This window comes from Phodopus roborovskii, unplaced genomic scaffold, assembly GCF_943737965.1.
Source record: "Phodopus roborovskii unplaced genomic scaffold, PHOROB, whole genome shotgun sequence".
Classification (NCBI taxonomy): domain Eukaryota; kingdom Metazoa; phylum Chordata; class Mammalia; order Rodentia; family Cricetidae; genus Phodopus; species Phodopus roborovskii.
In genome coordinates, this window is record NW_026126410.1 from 27,736,147 (window position 1) to 27,759,655 (window position 23,509).

General features: G+C 34.0%; 1 protein-coding gene across 1 annotated transcript in view; it reads left to right on the forward strand.

The window, feature by feature from the left end:
• The window catches only part of Cdh9 (cadherin 9), a 127,735-nt gene that overhangs the window by 77,003 nt on the left and 27,223 nt on the right, over positions 1 to 23,509 (forward strand). Inside the window, exons 3-7 of the mRNA XM_051182580.1 lie at positions 14,471 to 14,765; positions 18,782 to 18,901; positions 19,375 to 19,542; positions 21,300 to 21,487; positions 22,429 to 22,682. Coding sequence (XP_051038537.1) covers positions 14,471 to 14,765; positions 18,782 to 18,901; positions 19,375 to 19,542; positions 21,300 to 21,487; positions 22,429 to 22,682 — 1,025 coding nt within the window. The remainder of the gene's footprint in view (positions 1 to 14,470; positions 14,766 to 18,781; positions 18,902 to 19,374; positions 19,543 to 21,299; positions 21,488 to 22,428; positions 22,683 to 23,509) is intronic.

A 23,509-nucleotide genomic window follows, 5' to 3' on the forward strand; every position in this document is an offset into this window, starting at 1 on the left:
ATTAGTAGAAGATATCGTTCAACCAATGAATGTTTGCCCATGTGTACAAATTTAGTTTTCTTAAGCTGTTTATTATACCTCCACTGTCTGGGTATGCTGTTTAATTTCATTAAACTGTATACTTTGAAGGCTCCCCATGGAAGGCCTCACCCTCCCTGGGGAGCAGAATGGGAGTGGGCTGTGCTTGGTGGGGTATCAGGGGAGGATGGGAATGTGAGGGAACAGGGATTGACTTGTAAAACAACCTTGTTTCAAATGTAAATAAAACAAAAAAAAAAAAAAAAAGAGAGAGACAATTAAAAAAACAACAGTATGAGAGTTAAAAAGTAGCACCTCTTTCCTTCCTCAGTCAAGCTTACTAAGAAAATTTTACTGAAATTAAATATCTGCAACAATGTTTTCCTGGTACTTGTTCTCACCATACAATTCCGTTTGTCTATATAAGATCCTTCTTAAGTAACATATCTATAAATAATGGTCTGCATCTTGTTAGTATCTTTGTTATGATAAAGCCCTTTCTACCTAATGATATTCCATCACATATTATCTCAGTATATGAAGAGTACAGATAAAATGGCATCAAATTTCTCACATCTTATAGAATATTTCTTAATTGATGAACTTATTTATGATTTTCTCATATACTACATCATGATAACAGTTTTTCTTCATCTTACCAGACCCACTCCTCCTGTTTCCCTTCATAAAAGAGCAGGTTTTCCATGGATTGCACCCCATCATAGCTCAAGTTTGGGACTGCACTGGTGTCCCATTCTCTCCACTGGAGGCCTTGTCTGGTTATAGAAGATAGCCATGTCAGGCTCTGTATTCCTTATAATGAAGAGTTTCTGCTAGGGAGTTTCCATTGTACAAGTTTTCTACATTGATCCCCCCCCTCCAAAGTCAACAAATTCTACTCTTCCCTCTCAGTCATCTCTCCCTACTGTTTACATCTAAACCTGTCCCCTGTCTACCCCTCAAATTGATTCAATTTCCCCTTCCCAGGAAGATACATGCACCTTATTATTTAGCATCTCTGGATCAGTAGATTATAGCATGGTTATCCTTTAATTTACAGCCAATATCTACCTATAAATAAGTATATACTAGTCTTGTCTTTCTAGGTCTGTGTTACCTCAAAGTTTCATTTTTCTGCTTCAATCCATTGGCCTAAAAATTTCATGATGCCATTATTTTCAACAACTGAATCACACTTCACTGTGTAAATGTATGTTTTCTCTTTCTGTTCTTTGGTTGAGGGTTGTCAAGACTGTATACATTCTTTCTGGTTATTATGAGTTAATTTGCTAAGAACTAGTATAGCAAATATCCTTGTGGTTGGATGGAAAACCCTTTGTGTGTATGCCCAAATGAAAGATAGCTAGATCTTGAAATAGAACTAATCCCAATTTTTTGAAATACAGCTGTATTGATTTCCAATGTGGATATACTTTCCACTCCCAACAGCAATGGAGGAAGGTGTCCCTTACTATACATCCTCTCCACTCTGAGCTGTCAATTGGGTTTTAGATCTTAGCCATTCTGATAGGTATAAGATGGAGTCTCAGAGTCATTTTGATTTGCATTTCTGTGATGGCTAACAGTTGACATAAAAATACTCAATAAAATGCTAGCAAACTAAATCCAAAAATGTGTCAAAAGGATCATCCCCCATTACCAAGTTAGCTTCATCCCAGTGATGCAAGAATGGTTTAGCATTCAAAAAATATCAAAAAATAATCTGACATATAAACAAACTGAAAAAACTGTACATGATTATATGATTAACTAATTAGATGCTGAACAAGCCTTTGGCAAATTTGAACAGCTCTTTATCATAAAGGTCTCAGAAAGATCCAGGATACAAGGGACATACCTAAACATAATAAAGGTAATTTACATGGTTGCTCAAATTGTTATTTGGCAGCATAGTTGTAGGTCTCTAGACATTTCTTTAGGTTCAGTTGTTTCTTCAAACAAATAATAGCTTCCTCTTTTATGTTTCTTTTTCTCTCTGTCTTCTGTCTATACCCACTCAGATTCAATCTTCCTAGTCAAGCACATAGTTTCCTCTCCTCCCCTTCTCTTTCTCCTACTTCTCTCTATATTCACTGCCCCTGCACTTCCCACGTGCTCTGGGGGACTTGTTCCTTCCCCCTTCTGTGAGGGACTCTATATGAATATCTTAGAATACACCTTGTATCTTAGTTCCTCTAGTAGTGTGAATTATAGGCTGGTGATCCTTTGCTCTAGGTCTAAAATCCATAAATGATAGAGTATATGTTCCTCTTTTAGTAACAGGGTTACCTCATTCAGAATGGTTTCTTCAAGTGCCATCCACTTGCCTGCAAATTTCAAGATTCCATTATTTCTTCTGCAGAGTAGTATTCCATTGTGTAGATGTGCCAAATCTTCATTATCCATTCTTCAGTTGAAGGGCATCTAGGTTGCGTCCAGGTTCTTGCTATTTCAAATAATGCTGCTATGAACATAGTTGAGCACATGTCTTTGTTGCATAGATGGGGCTCATTTGGGTACATGCCTAAAGAGGGGATTGCCAGGTCATGTGGTAAACTAATTCCCATTTTCCTGAGATACTGTTCTCCAAAATGGCTGTTCGAGTTTGCACTCCCACCATCAGTGGAGGAGTGTTCCCCTTGTTCCACATCCTCTCCAGCATAAGTTATCATTGGTGTTTCTAAATTTAGCCATTCTGGCAGGAGTAAGATGGTATCTCAAAGTTGTTTTGATATGCATTTTCCTGATAACTGAGGATGTTGAACAATTTAAGTATCATTCAGCCTTTTTGATTTCCTCTATTGAGAATTCTTTCTTCAGTTCTGTACCCCATTTTTTAAATAGGTGTATTTGGTATTTTGTTGACTAGTTTCTTGAGTTCATTGTATATTTTAGAGATCAGACCTTTGTCAGATGTAGGATTGGTGAAAATCTTTTCCCAGTCTGTGGGCTGCTGTTTGATGTTGTCCACTGTGTTCTTTGCCTTACAGAAGCTTCTAAGTTTGAGAAGGTCCCATTTATTAACTGTTGATCTCATTGTCTGTGCTCCTGGAGTTATGTTCAGGAAGCAGTCTCCTATACCAATTTATTCAAGGGTACCTCCTACTTTCTCTTGTAAGAAGTTCAGTGTGGCTAGATTGATGTTGAGGTCTTTGACCATTTGGACTTGAATTTTGTGCATGGTGACAGACATGGGTCCAACTGCAGTTTTCTACACACCCTCATCCAATTGTGCCAGCACCATTTGTTGAAGATGCTTTCTGCCCCCCCCCCACTGTATTCTTTTTAGCTGTTTTGTTGAAAATCAGGTGTTCATACATTTGTGGGATTATATCAGGATTTTGGATTCAATTCCATTGTTCTACCTGTCTATTTTGTGCTAATACCAGGCTGTTTTCAGAACTATAGCTCTGTAGTAAAGCTTAAAGTCTGGTATGGTGATGCCTCCTGAAGGTCTTTTATTGTACAGAGTTGTTTTGGCTATCCTGGGTCTTTTGTTTTTCCATATAAAGTTGATTATTATCTTTTTAAGGTCAGTGACAAATTGTGGTGGGATTTTAATGGGGATTGCATTGAATCTGTAGATTGCTTTTGACAAGATTGCCAGTTTTACTATGTTTGTCCTACCTATCCATGAGCATGGGAGATCTTTCAATTTTCTGGTATCTTCTTTAATTTCTTTCTTTTGAGCCACAAAGTACTTGTTATATAGGTCTTTCAGTTGTTTGGTAAGCATTACTCCACGATACTTTATTTTGTTTGTGGCTATTGTAAAGGGTGATATTTCTCTGATTTCTTTCTCAGCCTTGTCGTTGTCTGATTTTTTTGAGTTTATCTTGTATCCTGCTAATTTGTTGAAGGTGCTTATCAGCTGTAGGAGTTCCCTGATAAAGTTTGACCTTCCTGGATAGTGAGATCAACAACTAACTTATCCACCTTCATGGAGCCCTCATCTAGTACCCGTTGGAAACAGAAGCAAACATCCATAACTAAACACTGAGTGGAACTAGAATCCAAATGCAGAGGGAGAGGACACGACCAGGTTGCAGAAACACATAGAGACAGCTGACCTGAACAAGGAGGAGCTAATGGTCCCCCAAGACTGATAGGTGGGAACCCAGCATCATACTAACTCTGGCCCTTCTGAATATGGGTCTCATCTAGAAGGACTGAGCAGTCGAAGGGACCTCAGATAGTGGAACCAGGATATATTCCTGGTGCACAAAAGGACCTTTTGGACTCATCCCCCATGGAGCTATACTGCCTTAACCTAGAGAGAGGAGAGAAGTCCTAGTCTCTACCTCAAATATCTTGACAGATTTAGGTGACTCCACCTGAATGGCATAGCCCTACATGTGGAATTGGGTTGGGGGATTGGAGGGAAGGGCGGTCAGGGTGCATGTGAGGGGGCAGAGAGGGTAAGAGGGAGGGAGGGAGGGGAGGGAAGAAAGAAGATGGGAGAGGGAACAGTGATCGACATTAAAATAAAAAATAAATTTAAAAAAATGTGTTACATAATAAAATAAAGTAAAATTCCTGAAAACACACAAACACACACACACACACACACACACACACAAATAAATAAATGAAGGCAATATACAGTAAGCCTATAGCCAACGTCAAATTAAATGGAGAGAAACTCAAAATAATTCCACTAAGATCAGGACAAAAACAAGGCTGTCCACTCTCTCAGTAGCTATTTTATATAGTAATGATATCTAGCTAAACCATTATGACAACTACAGGAGATCAAGGGGGAAATGGAGTATAAAGGTAGAAGTCAATTTAAGGCTATTTTCAGATGATATAATAGTACACATAAGCAATCCCAAAAATCCTATCAGGGAACTCATTCAGTTGATAAAAACAGCTTTAATGATGTTGCTAGATAGAAGATTAACAACAACAAAAAATCACTGGCCCTGCTATATACAAATAGGCTGTGAAAAAAATGAGACAAGCATTCCCTTCACAATAGTTACAGATAATATAAAATATTTTGGGCTAACTCTAACCAAACAGTTGAAAGAATTGCATTACAATGATTTCATGTGTTTGAAGAAAGAAATTAAAGAATATATCAGAAGAGGGAGATGTCTCCCATGCTCAAAGATCCATAGAATTAACATAGTAGAAATGGCCATTTAACAAAAAGCAATCTAAAGAGATACCTTGATAGTGGAAGCCTATAGGGGCTTAACCTGGCAATAGGGAAATTTCTTGGCCCCTGAACTTGGATATCAGGTGGAGTGCTTTGGCAGTCTATGGGGTCCCTGGCAATGAAACAAATATTTATCCATAGTAAATGAACTGACTATTTGGAACCCATTACCTATGGAGAAATACTCTGTTGGCATAGATACAGAGGGTAGGACCTCAGTCCTTCTCCTAATCATGTGACAGATTTTGATGATTCCCCCATGGGAGGCCTCACCCACTCTGAGGAATGGATGAGTGGTGGGATAGGGTGATGATGGTGGATGGAATGGGAGGATTAAGGGAGAGGGAGCAGGAATTGGTATATAAAAAAAGATTGTTTTTAATTTATATAAAAATTAATTGAAAGTAAGTTTAAATTTATATACTTTTACTGGTTAAAGAAAACTCATATATTTATGAAGTTTTGAGTTCATGTGCTATTATTTTAATTAAACAACAGGATGAAAAAAATCCTTAGAGACATAATTTAAATTATATTTTGTGTATAATCATATAAAATTCTATATTGTGGTAACTGTGTTATAAATATGTGTATTTAATTCTTTGATTAAATATGAAATTTGTTTTGTACAAAACAAATTCACACATTATCCAGGAGTGTGCCTCTCAATCATGTAGTCCAATACTATTAATATTCTTTTATCGCTATGATTTTGGAAGCAAAAGCAAAAAGTTGACAATTTTTAATGTTTCTCAAATGTGTTAAAAAGTAACAGTTCAAATTATTATATTTCATAGTTCTATTTGCTTGTTTAATTTATTTTTTAAATTAAACTATTTAAAGAAATATGTGTAGTCTTACACAGCACACTTTTCATTTTGCTAAAGAATCAAACATTCGAATATGCCTTGATTACTATTGATTCTCAAAGCATCTACTGTAAAATATTATTATTTTCTCCTGATTTTGTACTGGTTGAATGACTTGCATAATAACTTCAAGAACTATTCATATATAACGTTTAAAATTTTCATAACAATTTGACGTCTTGGCTTATTTTTTACTTTCTTTATGTGGATGATTTTGTAACATATCTTTATTTTGTCTGTTATTAATAGACTTAAATTAAGAACAGTTTAAGAGTCACAGGAAAAAAAAAAAACAGCTGAAGAAAAAGCAGAGTTCCCATGTAGTTTTGCAACATACTCCCTGGTTACATAAGTAATCTACTAAGGACATTACAAGACTAGAAAACTTTTTGTATGATATGAATAATAATATTTTTTAATTTCTGCCTCATATGCTATGACAAGAGTGTAGCTGAATTTTATGGTTATGATAATGTTCATTTTTATGTGTTTTATTTCTGAATGTCTTCTTTTATTAAAAGATGTTAATGCATTTATGATTGAGGTAATTATTTTCATAAAATTTCTTATGATATTTATGGTAAATATTTTCCAAGTATTGGCACCCATTAAAATTCTTTTAATGTTTTGACAAAGGAATTGTCTTTAATTTTTACAAAATTTGACTAGTGGTATTTTTAATCTTATAACTAAAATAATAGTATAAAAAAGGTGACTTAGGAATTGTCACATAGTAACTTCTGTAAGTTTATTACATTAATTATGTACCTTGTGTTAAGATATATGCTGCTATGTGTGTGTGTTTGTGTATAAGTTATATGGATTCATTCTGATGGCAACTGTTTCCCATTGTCCTATGCCATTTGCCAAATAATGTTTCCTCTTCTGTGAAAGGTGCTTTGAATATAATTATTTGGATTAATTTCTGATTTTTTTATTTTTGTTCTATTGAAATGAATATTATTTCTAAATTGGCAAATTTCATAACTGTTTAAGAATACTATTATTTTTATAAACCTCAAAATAAGTACATTGATATCCCAAAAGAAAAGAAAACAAATTTACCTCTGATTGTAGCATACCTTTATTGGTCCTATACACAAAGTTAAGAACTGTCATTATAGTTCTTAATTTCTCAGTTCATTAACATGACATCTCCACTTACTTTATTTTTCTGTCATGAAAATTATGTGCATATGTCTTTTAACATTTTAACTAAATATATCATTTGTGGAATTGATATAATAATAAATAATAATTATCTATAATAATTAACATATAATAATGATAATAATAATTGAAAGTTAAATTTGTGGAAAGGGAGATGGTAGCAGGCTTTCTATCCTAAATGAAGACCTGAATTGATTAAATCCATAGCTTTACATGAAAAATCAACATGATGATGCATGCCTATAATCTAGAACTCAAGAAGCGGTACTATCCTAATAAAAACATAAAAAAAGTACAGAGTTCATTTGTTTATTGCTAAAGCAATACCTTTTTTGCTGTATATTTTAAATAAAATTAACCTTACATAATCTTCACTTGCTAGATGAAGGAATTGGTTTAAGTTTTGTTATTATGGAAAACATGGTGTATATTCTGCATAAACTTTGAGGTTATTGATACAGACAGGTAGGCTTATTATCTTTCTTTCCTATTAGTATATCTTCAACTTTCATTGTTTTGTATTACTGTGTTGCATTGTTCTTCCAATGGTACATTCAACAGAAGTAAAATCATTGCTTTTAATTTTTCTGATCTTAAAAATGATTTAGTTGCCCACTATATTCATACTTACTTGTTATATTAATTTTGGAAATATCCATTTTGTGTGATTTAGAGAGAGTTTGTTTATTCCTGTTGTGTTAAGAGTTTTTCATTATCACTCAGTACTGAAAGTTTTTAAAGTTTTCTGAGGTGTATACTTATTCATTTTTTTATATTTAATTTTTTTATTTTACATGTTGAACCCAGTTCCCTCTCCCACCCTCCCTCTTATGCTCTCTCCCCCCTCACATGCACCCTGATGACCCTCCCATCCCATCCCCCCCACTCCAATTCCACATGTAGGGCTATGCTATCCAGGTGGGGTCATGTAGATCTGTCAAGTCATTTGAAGTAGGGACTAGGACTTCTCTCCTGTCTCTAGCCTAAGGGAGTATCCCTCCAGGGGGGATGTGTTCACAAAGTCCTTTTGTGCACCAGTAATACAACCTGGTTACACTGTCTGAGGTCCCTTTGACTGCTCAGTCCTTCTAGATGAGACCCATATTTAGGGGGTCTGAGTCAGTCCCATGCTGGATTCCCAGTATCAGTCTGGTTGGGGGGGCATAAGCTCCTCCTTGTTCAGGTCAGCTGTCTCTATGTGTTTCTGCAACCTGGTCGTGTCTTCTCCCTCTGCATCTGGATTCTAGTTCGACTCAGTGTTTAGTTATGGGTGTTTGCTTTTGTTTCCAACAGGTACTAGATGAGGGCTCCATGATGGTGGATAAGTTAGTTGTTGATCTCACTATCAGGGAAGGGCATTTATGGTAGCCTTTTTACAGTTGCTCACATTGTTAGTTGAAGGAAAGCACATGTGAGTAGGAAGATTTAGTCAGAGTAGAGACAGAAGACAGAAGAGAGAGAGAGAGAGAGAGAGAGAGAAAGAGAGAAAAAGAGAGAGAGAGCATAAAAGAGGGAGCCATTATTGGTTTGAAGAGAAAACTGAACCTAAGGAAAGGTTTAGAGACATTCAAGACTGACTCCAACTAACAATTTATAATTTATTCTTATATCTTTTTAGCCTTTCAAATGAGAATTTATGTTAATTCATTCAGAATACTCAAATAGTCTTGCATACCTGTATTAAATCTTACTTGATGGTAATGTAGTAAATGTGTGAAGATTTTATTTGCATTTCTAACAGACTTTGAAAGATTTTCGTGTATTTGTATATAAGTATAAAGAATATGAATTCTTTATACATTTCTTCTTCTCACCAGGATTTTATTAAATGAAGTTATTTATTACTTACATAAAATGAGTATTTACAGTGCCCTTCTCTTTTCTATATATTTTGGAACAAATATTTATGCAAACATTGCACCTATGCAAAAATATGTTATACTATATATATGCATAGAGTAATCCTGATGATCAACTTAAAAGAGTACATTCTGGTTGGTCCTTGCTTTGTCTTCCTGAAGTAGCTGGATTTAAGAAAAAAGAAAAAAGAAAAAAATATCAAAAAACAAAAAAGCAACAACAAAAATACCAAATAGAATGAGCTCTTGTTGGTTATTATCCTCTAGGGCTTGGGCAAGTTTTTCCAGAATGTAATATATGCTTCAGGAGGATGGAAACATTTAATCAGTGCATTTTGTGAACAAGGATGAACTGCTATGCTTCTGTTGCTGAATAATGAAGTCATTGGTCAAGGACAACTGTATTTGATTTCTGTTGGAAGCTCATTGTATGTTCCAGGAAAAAAGCTTTGTCATATGTTTGAATATAAAGGGAAAAGGCTGTATTGAAAGGACTCATTCCTGTAAGGCAGATGTCTAATCACCCTTTCAATAGTGAAGCATTGGTGCATTGGCATATATTAGTTTCCACTGGCTACAGCTTACAATTTATGAGCTACTTTAAAGATGGCCCTGATGCATCAGCATCTGTGTTGCTGAACATTGACAAAACAATCCTCTTCCCCTGGTGTCATGCCCACTTCATAAAAAAAAAAAAAAAAAAAAAAAAAAAAAAAAACAGAAAAATACTTAAACAATCCTGTTTTACATGTCAATTCCGCTTCTCTCTCCATCCTCTCCTCACCCCCTCCCCAGCCAATTATCCCATTTCTTTTCTGCTATCAGAGAGAGTGAGGACTTCCATAGGGGAATCTTCAATGTCTGCAAAACCATTTGGAGCAGAGAATAAGCCCTGCCCTTTGTTTCTAGGCTGAGAGAGTATCCTTCTTTGTGGAATGAGAATGGGCTATGTGATCCCAAAGCCCATTCTTTTGTTTGTTTGTTTGTTTGTTTTTCGAGACAGGGTTTCTCTGTATTGCTTTGAAGGCTGTCCTGAAACTTGCTCTGTAGACCAGGCTTGCCTGGAACTCATAGAGTTCTGCCTGCCTGTGCCTCCCAAGTGCGGGGATTAAAGGCATGTTCCATCAACACCTGGCCGCCAAGTCCACTCGCCAGATATAGGGATAAATACTGATACTGATCCACTACCAGAGGCCCCATAGATTGCCCAGGCCTCCTAACTGACACCCACTTTCAGGTTTTCTGGGTCAATCCTATACTGGTTTCCTAGCTATCAATCTGGGTTTCAGAGATTCCCCCTTGTTCAAATCAGCTGTTTTTGTGGGTTTCTCCAGCCTGGTCTTGATCCTTTTGTTCATCATGTGTCCCTTTCTGCAACTGTGGGTATCTGCTTCTGCTTCCATCAGCTATTTGATAAAGACTCTAGGGTGGCATATCAGGTGGTCACCAATCTCATTATCAGGGAAGGACTTAATCAGACAAGATCATCATGCTGGTCAACGTACGGTTGCAAGTGTGTGTGAGACAGTTGATCATACTGTATTTGCTCTCAGGAATCAAAGAGGGTAATGGAATTGAAGACAAATTATTAAATATCCTAGGTCCACTGCAAATGACTCATGTTTCCAGCAAGGCTCTTTATCCTCAAGATACAACGACCTATAAAACAGTGCTAATAGTTGGGGGTATGTTGTTCAGGTGAATGAACATATTGGAGGCATTAATACCTGAAGGAAAGAAAAATAAAAAGGAAGGACATGACTGCTACTAAGTATGGTGGAGGAGAAGAGTTATTGTAAATGTGAGCCAGAGGCATCTGGAAGGATCCAAAGTGAGCATCACCTTAAGCTGGGCCATGTGAGCAGAGGGCCTAGGGGAGAGGAGAAAACCAGCAGAGTAAAGATGCTCCGTTATATAGGAAAGAAAATAGGGTGAAGATCAGCACAGCCCCTAGACTACAGAAGTTTAGCAAAGGTGCTAGGATGTGCCAGCCTAATGAGAGTCTCTGGAGTCCAGCCCCATAGTAAGGTTTTTCCTGCCAGCCTGGACGAACTGCCATGCCAGCCCCAAATAACACACAGAGACTCTAGATTAAATATAATGCTGTTGGCCAGACACAAGCTTCCTATAGGCTACCTCTGTCTTAGTTATTAACCCATTTCTATTAATCTAAGTACTTCCACGTGGTCTCATCTTACCGGAGATTGGGCCCAGACCTCTGTTCTCCAGTCTCTCCATGTTTCACCTCCCCACTACTTCCTTGAATCCTCCTTGTCCCGCCTATCTTGCTTTCCTATTGGCCAACAGTGCTTTATTCATTAACCAGTATGAGAAACATATTTACAGAATGACATCTGGCATCACCTAAATCATTTTAAATGCCATATACTGTAGGTTTTGAAACTTTTGAAGAATTCCTATCCATCTCAAATACATCTTGAAAACCTAACTTAACTCTAAGATTTGACTATCATAGTTAACTACCTATAATCTGTACTAAGTTATATGTTATATTTAAATGAGCTATATAAACACAATACCTAAACAAGAGGAGAAATATATCACAAAATTGACCTTAAATTGTATCAATAAATGAAAATCCATTCCAAAACAAAGTATTCATATCTATACTATAATGCCCTTTTTACCTTTAAAAAAATATTGGTTGTGATCATTAACCATTTATAACCAACCCCATTTAAATGAAAACAAATATTTATAAACAGTATTTGGGAATTTGTGCATCGTTCTTTCCAAACTGCTTCGTGCTGATAAGGGGCACTGTCATGAGGATCCTAAGAAGATGAAGAATTCCTGGCTATATTCTGCAAGGCTGCTATGTCCCAACTGTTTTGAATGTTGGATCACCTGGGACGCTGTTTCAGGGGGACTGGCTTGATCAAACCACATTAGCCTGGAAAGAATACACAGCTTTTCATTTTCTGTGGAAACAAAAATAGAAATCCTTTTCCCCTGTAACTTGTCCTTAGACTTAAATTTTGGAGTCAAAACATTTTTGAAATATATAAATTGACTTAATCCAGCAGCATTTCCTTTATCAGTTTTTATTTCCTCAGCAGTCAAAAACTTTAAAGACAACAGAATAACATATAGTATCCACAGTTTTTCTGTGTTTCCATCTTCATGTGGCTTTTTTATTACTCTTTCTTTTTTCTTTCTTCTTTTTTTTTTTCATTTTTTTTGAGACAGGGTTTCTCTGTGTAACTCTTATCTGTCCTTGAATTCACTCTGCATACCAGGTTTACTTTGCAATCACAGAGATCTGCTTGGTTCTGTCTCCTGAGTGCTGGGATTAACTGCGTGTGCCACCACACCCAGCTCCTCGCTGTCTTTTTAAAACCATTTTATTTCTTTTTTCTCCCAAGCCTACATATATGTTTTAGAACACATTGTAAACCTTTAGAGGTTTTCTTAATGTGAATCTGTCTTTACTGTAAATATTTATCTTTTCGTAGCCACGAGTCTTTTATCAGGTAAACAACAACATTGCTATGATGAAATTCATAGCTGTGTCATCCAGGGTTTATCCAGCAGCAGGTGCTTTTACTGCTAGTACTGAGAGCTGTACTCCCTGCCTTTGTCTATGCTGCACCCAGCAGCATAATACTGGCTTGGAGATGTGGTCACTACCATTGCCAGATCTCATACACACCAATGAATTGTTAGCAGAGCTTTTTAAAAAGCTTTGTGGTTTTGTTCCACTTATGCTGAGTCAGGAAACCTCCCTTGAAACAGCCATGCAAATCCTTGTTTGTCTTTAGCAAAACAGAACCCAACTGAGAAAAATGCTGCTACCAAAAAGCCTTGCTTTTCTCTGTTTTTTTTTTTTTTGTTGTTGTTTGTTTGTTTGTTTTGTTTTGTTTCTAAAACCCTTTTATATGCTTTTGTTAAGTTTTAAATGGAAGTTCTTATTAGCTACGCTGCAAGCCATTTTTAAGGAGTAAGTTTTTTCCTACAGCTGGTCTGGTCCCACTGCTCCCACAATCATGCCAGCCCAAATTAACACACAGAGACTCTGTATTTGAAATAATGCTGTTGGTCAGTTACTTGTTTCTTATCGGCTAGCTCTGTCTTAGCAGCAGCCAGTAAAGCACTCAGTATGTCTGAGAGTGAAAGAATCTCCTACTCCATGTTTTTCTGAGCCAATTTCTTTATTCTTCTGTTTCCATTCTAATTCTCCTGTACTATTTCTAGTTTCTCTTTAATTCTTTTTCTGGGTTCTTTTTCTTCTTTAAATACTCTCTTTTTCTCAGGAGCCTCCAACAATAAAGAAATTCCACGAGTTAACTTTCATTAGTCAAAAACATATCCCTAGGGAAGGAATAAGGAGTTGAGACATTGCCTTGTCAAAACTAAGTTTTCACTCAATTCAGAATGGCTGTGATTATTGTAGAGCACTTGCTTTCACTCTCAGTAGTTGGTTGTCTATATATACTAACTTATTATTTATATATTTTATCATTATTATTGTGGTATTAGGAATTCATGCTTGGATACTTTAGGCATTGTTTTAAAGTGAATTCCAACCCCTAGCAAGAGATTGCCTTTACAGAGATGTTATCCTCATAGAATAAATGTTAAGACACATCTCAATTTTTCTTAAAACAGGGCATAACTGTCACTTGTTTTGCATCACTTGAAGTTTAAAATGTTTATAAAGATCATTTCTCACATATAAGAATATGGTAGTAGAAAAAGTACTTAAAATCTTATTGCAAATGTACCCTTTTTGAGGAGTGGATGGGGAGGAAGTTGAGAGGAAGGTGGAGGTAGCAGGATGACCAGAGTAAGGGGAACTGGGATTGATAGGTAAAATTAAAAACTCAATTGAAAAGTTCTTACTGCATATAATTTGACATTTAAAGTACTTCCTCTTTCTGACTGGCTTCCACAAATACAGTCTTTCAAGGGCTCATGTCACCAAGGGAGAACACTAGGAACAACTAAAGAATTGATTATATAGTAATCATTAAAATAAATAGTAAGTACCTCATGTTATCTTTGAGTTTATCTACTTAAAGTATAATTCAGATTGACATTTTAAACACAAAATGGAGACAAAGTTATTTTTCTCTTTTGTATTAGAGGCTTAAATGTTGGTAATATTCTATTCAAAAGCATATTTTAACCACTATGTTTTGAAGAACTGAAGTACCATTCATGATAAGTTCACCCTATCATAGGGACTAACTATAACTTTGTAATATTTTAAGAATAATAAAATATCAAATGTTTAATTTCCCTTTGATCTGAGGTACATGTTCATATCATTACTGACAGAGTATATGGGGAGAAATTAGTGCATATCAAATTGTTTTCACTGTAATGACCATAGAATTTACAGAATTCTTTTTTCCTAATCTTTGAAGCTTCACACTGACCAAGATAAAGGAGATGGAAATTTAAAATACATTTTGACAGGAGATGGGGCCGGCAATCTGTTTGTTATAGATGAAAATACAGGAGACATTCATGCTGCAAAGAAATTAGACAGAGAAGAAAAATCCCTGTATATTCTTCGCGCCAAGGCTATAGACAGAAAGACTGGGCGGCAAGTGGAGCCAGAATCTGAATTCATCATTAAAATTCATGACATCAATGACAATGAGCCAAAATTCACAAAAGACTTGTACACAGCCAGTGTTCCCGAAATGTCTGGAGTTGGTAGGTATCTACTAACTCGTGTGCACAGCATGGTTTTATTTTATTTTTTTAACTAAGAAATTTAGAAGCATGTGATTATATGTGTTCTTCTTTCAAATTAAGAGTGGTACACAGAAATTCTTATTTCAGTCAAATAGCTCCATTCCAGGTACTTTCAATTATTAATATGGAAATGTCTCATTTTAATTGTAATTTACTGAATGGAGATGTTTGATTCCTTTGGAGTCAACACCTGCTCTGTCAATTAAGACTAGCTGTCCTATAAAAGGCATGACTGCCTAGAGGGGTGGAATTAACTGTCAGCAGTTCTTCTCATATTAAACTGAAAAGGAAAACTGCTGTATTTGACAAATTGCTTCTACATAACTGTCTCATTTAATCATCAAAACAACCTTATTTTATAAATATGAGAACTAGAACTTTACTGTCCATCCTGTTTATTAGGAATTCAAAATTCAAAGGAATTGAACAATTGAATGAAAATCAAATAACATGTAGCATCATTCCAAAATTCACAGATTTTGTTGTGTATATTTATGTGATAGCTTCTATTTGGCTTTACATGCAAACTGGAAAGAGCAATTTCTCACAGTTCTAAGACTGTCCCAATTTCAGCACCACTCATTTGTATAGCAAATTACTACAATTATGTGTGTTAATACATTTAATTCTATCAATGTATAATAACTATATTATATAAAAAGAGCTAAATGTTTTCTTAAAATATTACTGAAGCAATACTGGTTAAAAACATAATACACAACATATGTACTTTTCTATATTTAACATTACTTATTTGATTATTTGATTATTAGTTCAATATATGTGTGGGGGGGGTGGGGGGGTGGGGGGGTGGGGGGGTGTGTATTAATTTATGTTTGAAGGAAAAAACCCTATTATCAAAAAAAAATTGTATATCCCTTTACTAAGAATGTGGCATGACTACTGATTAATGATATAGTATGCCTATTCAGAGGAACCAAGTGTATGGGAAGTTTTATCTTGTGTAACTCACCTTTCTGAGGAAACATATTTTATCACTTCTCCTAGTTTTCATTCTTACTAAAGGGGATTTATATGAAAAGAAAGGAGTTTTTTTGAGCTCACAAGTATCTTGCATAATATATGATTAGATGGGTTTTCTTTAATAATGTTCTAATAACTTTTGACTGTTAAAATTTCCTTGATTGATCTATATTTCCCTTGAATTAAGCTAATTTAGATATACATTATAGCATTTTATGAACCTACATTTGAGAAGAAGTATATAAAATTATAATCTCTGGATGAATTATCAATTTTGAATTGAACTGAATTATGGTTATATACTTATATCATTTGAAAAACATTTTTATTTTATTTTGCAAATTATTTTAAATATTATGTATTTTATTGATTTTGCATACTTAGAAATGTAACCAGTATGATTAGGTTTACAGACATATGTTATTATTAGAATATTTTATCAGAATTATTTATATGTTACTGTGATCTTTAAACTTACAACATTACCTCTTTATTTTTTAATTCTTTTATTATTAAGATTATAATATAATTACATAATTTTACAATTCCTATTCCTTCCTTAAGACACTCTCATTCATCCTCCTTGCTCTTTTCAAATTCACTTTCCTTCTTTGTTTTTATAAACACAGGCACACACACACACACATACACACACATACACAAGCACACACACATGCATACACAGACACACACAAACACACACATACCCACACAGACACACCAACACACACACACCCCTAAACGCATTACTGTTCAGACTTTAATAGCTTTTAAATTTGCACAATGGGGTCTGGAAGGATTACTCATAGATAAATGACATGCGTTCCTCTCCTGGCGCAGGGGTGGGGACACGTTTGATTCCCCGAACCCACACGATGTCTTGTACTTTTTACTGTCTGTAACTTGAGTCCCAGGGCATCTGATGCCCTATCCTGTTTTCCCCAGTAATGATTTTACAGACAAACATGTAGGCAAAACACCCATACATATAAGAATTAATAAAATAAAGCAAGAAAGTAATTCTCTATCAAATATTTTTAATTTTAGTGATAAATATTTTGTTCTTTCATGCTTTTATTAAAAATAGATTATGTTTCATATAATATATGCTGGTCACCGTTTCTCTTTTCTCTGTTCTTTTTGGTAAATTCTTTGATATCCCACAATTCACTGTGTTCTTATCATGTATATGCTCATGCCTCATGTCATCTTTCTCATATTAAATATAATTATATAATTTATCATTATTTGTAAAAAATAAAAAATATATAGACTGACCTAAGTAATTTTAAATGTTAATTTAAAAATATTTGATGATTCAATTCTTTATAACTATCAAATACTGTTTTTATAGCTACATGCATTTTCCTTTAGGCTAAGGGCAGTTTTGGATTTTATGTTTTGTGAGGCATATATTTTATAATTCTGAGACATGATCTGATTTATATTCTAAAAGACTATCTAGTACTCCTCACTTAGAAAATTTCAAACTAACATTCCTTTTTAGTTAATTTTAAAAATAGGTCAAATTATGGTTACTTCCTGTGATAATTCAGGCCTTTTTTTAAGGCTCGCTTACTATAGAATCATCAAGTACATGTGATTTTGTTTTTGTTTTTTTGTTTTTTTTGTTTGTTTTGTTTTTGTTTTCCCCAATAAATCTGCAATGAAAATCACTTAGAATGGTGACCTTTACTTAGACTAACTTTATCTAATTTCCTTTTTGTAACATACTGGATCTATGATATATGGCCCAGAGGCATGTGTCCTCCCGTAACATGAGATTTACTTTTTAATACAAATGAATTTTTACCAATCTGCTAAACATACTCTAACCATCCTATGGATAGCTCATGGCATGGTTCTTGATACTGTATTTGGTATCAAGACAATATTTAAATGAATTCTGAATTTTAAAGCCCAGAGAGCACTTAAACTTCAAAGAAAAACAAAAGGCAACATTTATTTCTTACCTATGAAGATTAGTATTCTCACTTCTAATTGAGACTCTTTTTGTTCACACTGCACTGTTTGAAATCACAATGCTCCAAAACTCAAATGCTTAGGGAAGAGAGATTTAGTCCCTTTCATTCTCAAGTTAATTATGCTGACAAGCATAATAGAGAAGAGGTGAGCTGTCCAACTAAAGGGGCTGCAGAGGCATGTGTCATTTTGATCTCTTCATCTACACGTTGAGCCAAACTGAAATAAGATATCCTATAGTCCCCTAAAGAAGACAAAAAGGAATGAAACAAATACCCTTAGAAAACTCTTACACTGTGTAAAAATTAGATGAGAAATAGTCTTTAGATGAACAATTGAAAGGATTAAGGTATTTTTATTTTGGTAAAAAATAAAATTGTTAATACAAGAAATATGAAATTCGTATTAAACTTTTGAGAAAGTTTAATAATTAATTGTTTACTATTTATGGATTTAAAGTCACAGTATATATCTGAAACTATGTATAGTAAATATCTGTACCGTAAATACCTGTTACCAAAAAATTATAGTTTACTTTGTTTTTCTTTTTTTTTTTTACTGATGTGTGTGTTTTGTTCTGATGTTTGCTCACAAGCATTTTGACATGATGAGGCTAAATTTTGCAATATGACTTGTTTGTTTGCTTCTTCATAACAATACCTCTGTTTTGTTATGTTTACACATACAGTTCACTAAGATAAAATTGTTCAAGTTTTCCTTGCACTTTCTCATTTATCAATAAATATGCTAATTGAAAACTAGGTGTTTATTATGTTTAATGAGAACTTTCCTCATCATAATGTTCCCATGTTCCAATTAATTTTTCAATTATTTAGATTTATTCATCTTTGTGTTAAAATATATCATATTTTCATACCTTGCACAGTGAAGAGTAAATCCAGGATTTCATTTCACATAAGAAAACAATGAATAAGAAAGTGGTTTTTGAAATAGTATACAACTTAGAAGAATTTATGTGTCTCTGCTTGGGGTGTGGTTGGATCCAGGTACTTCTGTCATACAAGTGACTGCCACCGATGCAGATGATGCCAACTATGGGAACAGTGCAAAAGTGGTCTACAGCATACTGCAAGGGCAGCCATATTTTTCAGTGGACCCAGAATCAGGTAAATTCACTCAAGTCTTAGTCTATTTCATCTGAAATAGTATAGACTGGGCTACAATTTCTTTAGGGAGTTTTCTGTTTTAAAATCTATCCAGACACTTTTGAATAGCTGCTTTCTACAGTTGCTTTATAGAAATTAAATAAAACATCCTATGTTAAGATGACATATTTGATTACTTAGCTCTTCTATTATTTATTGGGTTTAAATTTATAAGACTACAAGATTTCATATGGTTTACTATATTTCCAGAATAACATAATACTCAAAGCTTAAAGAACATAATGGTTATAAAAAGTAAAGCAAAATCAACTAATAAAATGGAAAATGCATAAAATAGAATGTTTTCTATTTTATGAATTACATTAAGTTAATTGTTGACACTCATTTTCTCCATTTTTCTTTGGTAAAATGGATCTTGAAATATATACCTGGATTTGAAAGGTCAATGTTTTAATTTTCCCCTTTTTTTAAAGGCATAATAAAAACTGCATTACCAGACATGAGCAGAGAAAACAGAGAGCAGTATCAGGTGGTTATTCAGGCCAAGGACATGGGCGGCCAGATGGGAGGCCTTTCTGGAACAACCACAGTGAACATCACCCTCACTGATGTCAACAACAACCCTCCTCGGTTTCCACAGAGTAAGGCGGGCTGTACAGACAGGATAATGGGACTATTACCAAACAAACCATTACAACAGAACTAAGGGTCCTCATTTCTAGTCCCTGTGGTGAGAACAAATCAATTCACCCCCTCCTAAAAATAAAAAGCTAAAATTTTCTAAGCTAAAAATGTGGTGTTATCTATCCCCAAAGATGTATGGAAGAAAACAGAACATACAAAAGCTCTTTTCTACTTAATTTTTGCCAGCTTTTGATGAGCAAGACAGCTTTGAAGACTGGTGCCCTCACAGTCACTATTGCTATCCCACCCTTCAGAGCACCCTGGGTAAGAATGTGGGTGCAAAGTCTGCCTGTTTACATTAAAAGTATACACTGTTCACAACTCTTAGCTAATTTATCAACAAGCATTTTAAGCCTTTATTTAATGAATCTTAAAACACAGATTGCATGCTTTGTCATCTCTAAAAACAGGATCTATATTTAAAGCAATGTATGTGGGTTAAATTGGCAGCCTCTTAATATTCTTTTGGTTTAATTAAAAAGTCACTAAAACTTAGTTATGTTAATATTATAATAATATTGAAATCATCAATTATGTAACAACATGTTAAATTATAATTATTAATTTTCTGAAACTTAAAAATCAGTAAATTTCCTTTCCAGATGTCACCTAAACTTTCCATTCAGATTTTTAAAATATAAACTAAGTGTATAAATGGATGAATTGCCACATTGCAGTTTGGTCATATGGTAGCACACCAACAGAAGTGCTGTATTTTCTGTAACAGTGATAAAATGCAGAAGGCTGGACCATGAACTAAATTGACTGCAGATGTAATAGCATAGTACCACTATTCCTCATAACAAATTTGTGAATTAATTGTGATCACAATTTTCCTTGTTTACTGACTAGAACTTACATTTAGAGAATTGAATATAGAATCCCACAGTGAGATGTAAAATCTCCTAATCTTAAGTACAAAATCACTGGAAAGCGATTAGGCTTTGAAATCAGAATCTGAACTCTTGTTTTCTTATTTTCGTAGCTGAACATGATAATTTCATTTGGCCTGTCCACTGAAAATTATTTACCATGTTGCTTCTTTGTAAACACTAAATAGGTTACCATAAAGAATCTTTGAGTTTATAAAATGCCCAGCATCTATGTCTAAGTATATTACTTTAATTACTTTCTTTATCCATATCTACACATTTCGAGAAAGTTTGTGAATAAGATACTTGTCATAACAGAAGAAAAAATTATAATTCACGGTTAGATCTATATTCGACATGAAAAACATGCTACTTAAAGACATTAATCTTAAGTATACAATCAGAAACAATAGTAATAAATATATTGATGCTTGAAAATTAATGGAAAATATGGACTATTTAAAAACTTGCACATTCACTCCTTTATTCTGAGCATGTATAAAGTGTGCAATGAGATTATTTAACAACATAATCAAGGAACAAACAACTAGTTTTTCATAATCATCAGGTCAAGTTCTGGATTATTAAAGCAGGTTTCCATGAGCTCTTCAAGTAATGTTGAATATTCTCTTAATAATTATGAAAATTAATTTTCTCAGGTATAAACTGAGAAAGTTAAACTTCTATACATTATTTTTATGCTCCACAAATCCATAACTTTTGACAGCATACAATTCAATATGATGAAAATGTCACTCAATTTAAACCACTTTACTTACATGGAAATAAAATTTTGAATAATCCAAATTTGAAAGTCAAGCCAGCTTCATTTCAATTTACAGGCACTTATCAATTTAATTCTCTGGAGTCTGCACCCCTTGGAACTCATCTTGGAAGGATAAAAGCCAATGACCCTGACATGGGGGAGAATGCTGAGCTGAAATACAGCATTTCAGGAGGAGAAGGATCAGACATGTTTGATGTGATTACCGACAAAGATACACAGGAAGGGATCATAACTGTCAAACAGGTTGCTTTTGGCTGTCTTTCTATTTTCAATAAGTGCTCTTCCATTTTGTTTTACTTTTCAGTACAGAGAAAAACAACCATGCATCTATTTTTCCTCATTTTTATGTGTTGTTCATCCTTCACAGAAAATAGGAAAAATGAATTCACATCAAATAAGGGATATATTGTTCCTGATAGTTAAGTTTCTACTCATGCTTAGATGGCTGTGCTTGTTGTAGAAGAGACTGAGAGTAAACTCAAAAGTACTTACTTTGTATTTCACTATGGGATAAACAATAAATCAGAACCATCTCTGGTACTTCGTATATTTCTTGTATCTTTTGTAAGTGTGATGGTCTATATAGTGAACAGGATGAAGAGCTAAGCACTAGAACTGACCTTGCAGCTTCCTACATTTCAATTCATAGTCAAAATATCAAAGGGTACTATGTAAAATATCCTGGTGTATTGCATTTAAATGGCTTTTAGTAGAATGTTTGAAAATTATGTGAAACTCTATAAATCATAATACAGCCAGTATTAATCATTTTTACTTTCCACTTCTTTCCTATACATATTTCTTTCCACAAACACTCAAGTTGACCAAACATAAAATATATTCCAGACTTACATTTTAGTCAGCCTTCTGATTTTTAAAAATGTTTATTACAATGCTATTATTTATTCAGTATTAATTTAAATGATATTTTATGTAACTCTGCCTAGGAAATTGAAGTGAATTACATAATGGGCATCAACCTTATTATGCATTCCATGACAGTTATATTGTATAAAAATAAAGCACATATGCTATTTCATTGGATAAAACTATTAACCAATAATTGAAATAGTTACATAGACATAGCTGATATTAAAATTTAAAAGATTATTAATCATTCATATAATCAATGATCGCTCTGTCTTCCAATATATCCTAACATTTCTTACTTTTTTATAACTCAGAATTTAGATTATGAAAAGAAAATGCTATACACTTTAAGAGTGGATGCAAGCAATACCCACCCAGACCCTCGCTTCTTGCATCTTGGGCCTTTCAAAGATACAGCCATGGTTAAGATATCCGTGCAAGATGTAGACGAGCCCCCTGTGTTCAGTAAGCTCTCTTACTTGATGGAGGTAGATGAAGATGTCAAGGAGGGAAGCATCATTGGACAAGTCACTGCATATGATCCAGATGCTATGAACAACATAATAAAGTAAGTACCTGAAAAGCATGCAGATTTTTAAGCACGCAACCTATTTTAAGACTTACATAATAATTTGAGTTGTATAATTGTATGTGGTAAACCACACACAACAATCACATCCTAAAGATACATTTTCACTTCTGCTTCCTTTTGATAGACAACATTATAATAATACTTTACCAAAAGTAATACTACTGAGTCTCTGAGCATTTGAATTATAGACAAGATATAAATTTCAAACTAGCCACATATTTTAATCTTTTTATTGTTAATGTGAAAATCCATTGCCTCTCTTTATTAAACCAAATAAATTTATAAATTTATTTATAACATTTAAACATTAAAACACTTAAAATTTCAATGGTTTCAATAAATAACTTAATGTCTAACAACTTATATTGAATATATATGTTAAAGGTCTAGAAATAAATATCTGGATTAGGAAACTTATAGTAACTTTTTTATAGCTATTTATAGAAATATACACTGTTAAAATAGACAATAAAATGTTACATATCAAATTTGTGATGGACAAGTTTATTAATTATGTTCACATATCCACAGAAATCTTCCTAAAAAATATGCAAAACAACAGGAAAGGTAAAAGTATTAGTAATTAGTAAGTACAATTATTTTCCAAAAATGGCTTGTAGATTTACCACCTGAAGCAGTGTTTCTGAAATTTAAATAATTCTTATAAACTATCCATTAAGAATGAAGCGAGGTGGAGTGGCATGGAGAATGGGTGTAAGGAAAAAGTGTGGTTAGAATGTAAAATAAAATTTAAAAGACTGAATGAATTATAAATAAAAGAATTATGTAAGTAAATATGTTTC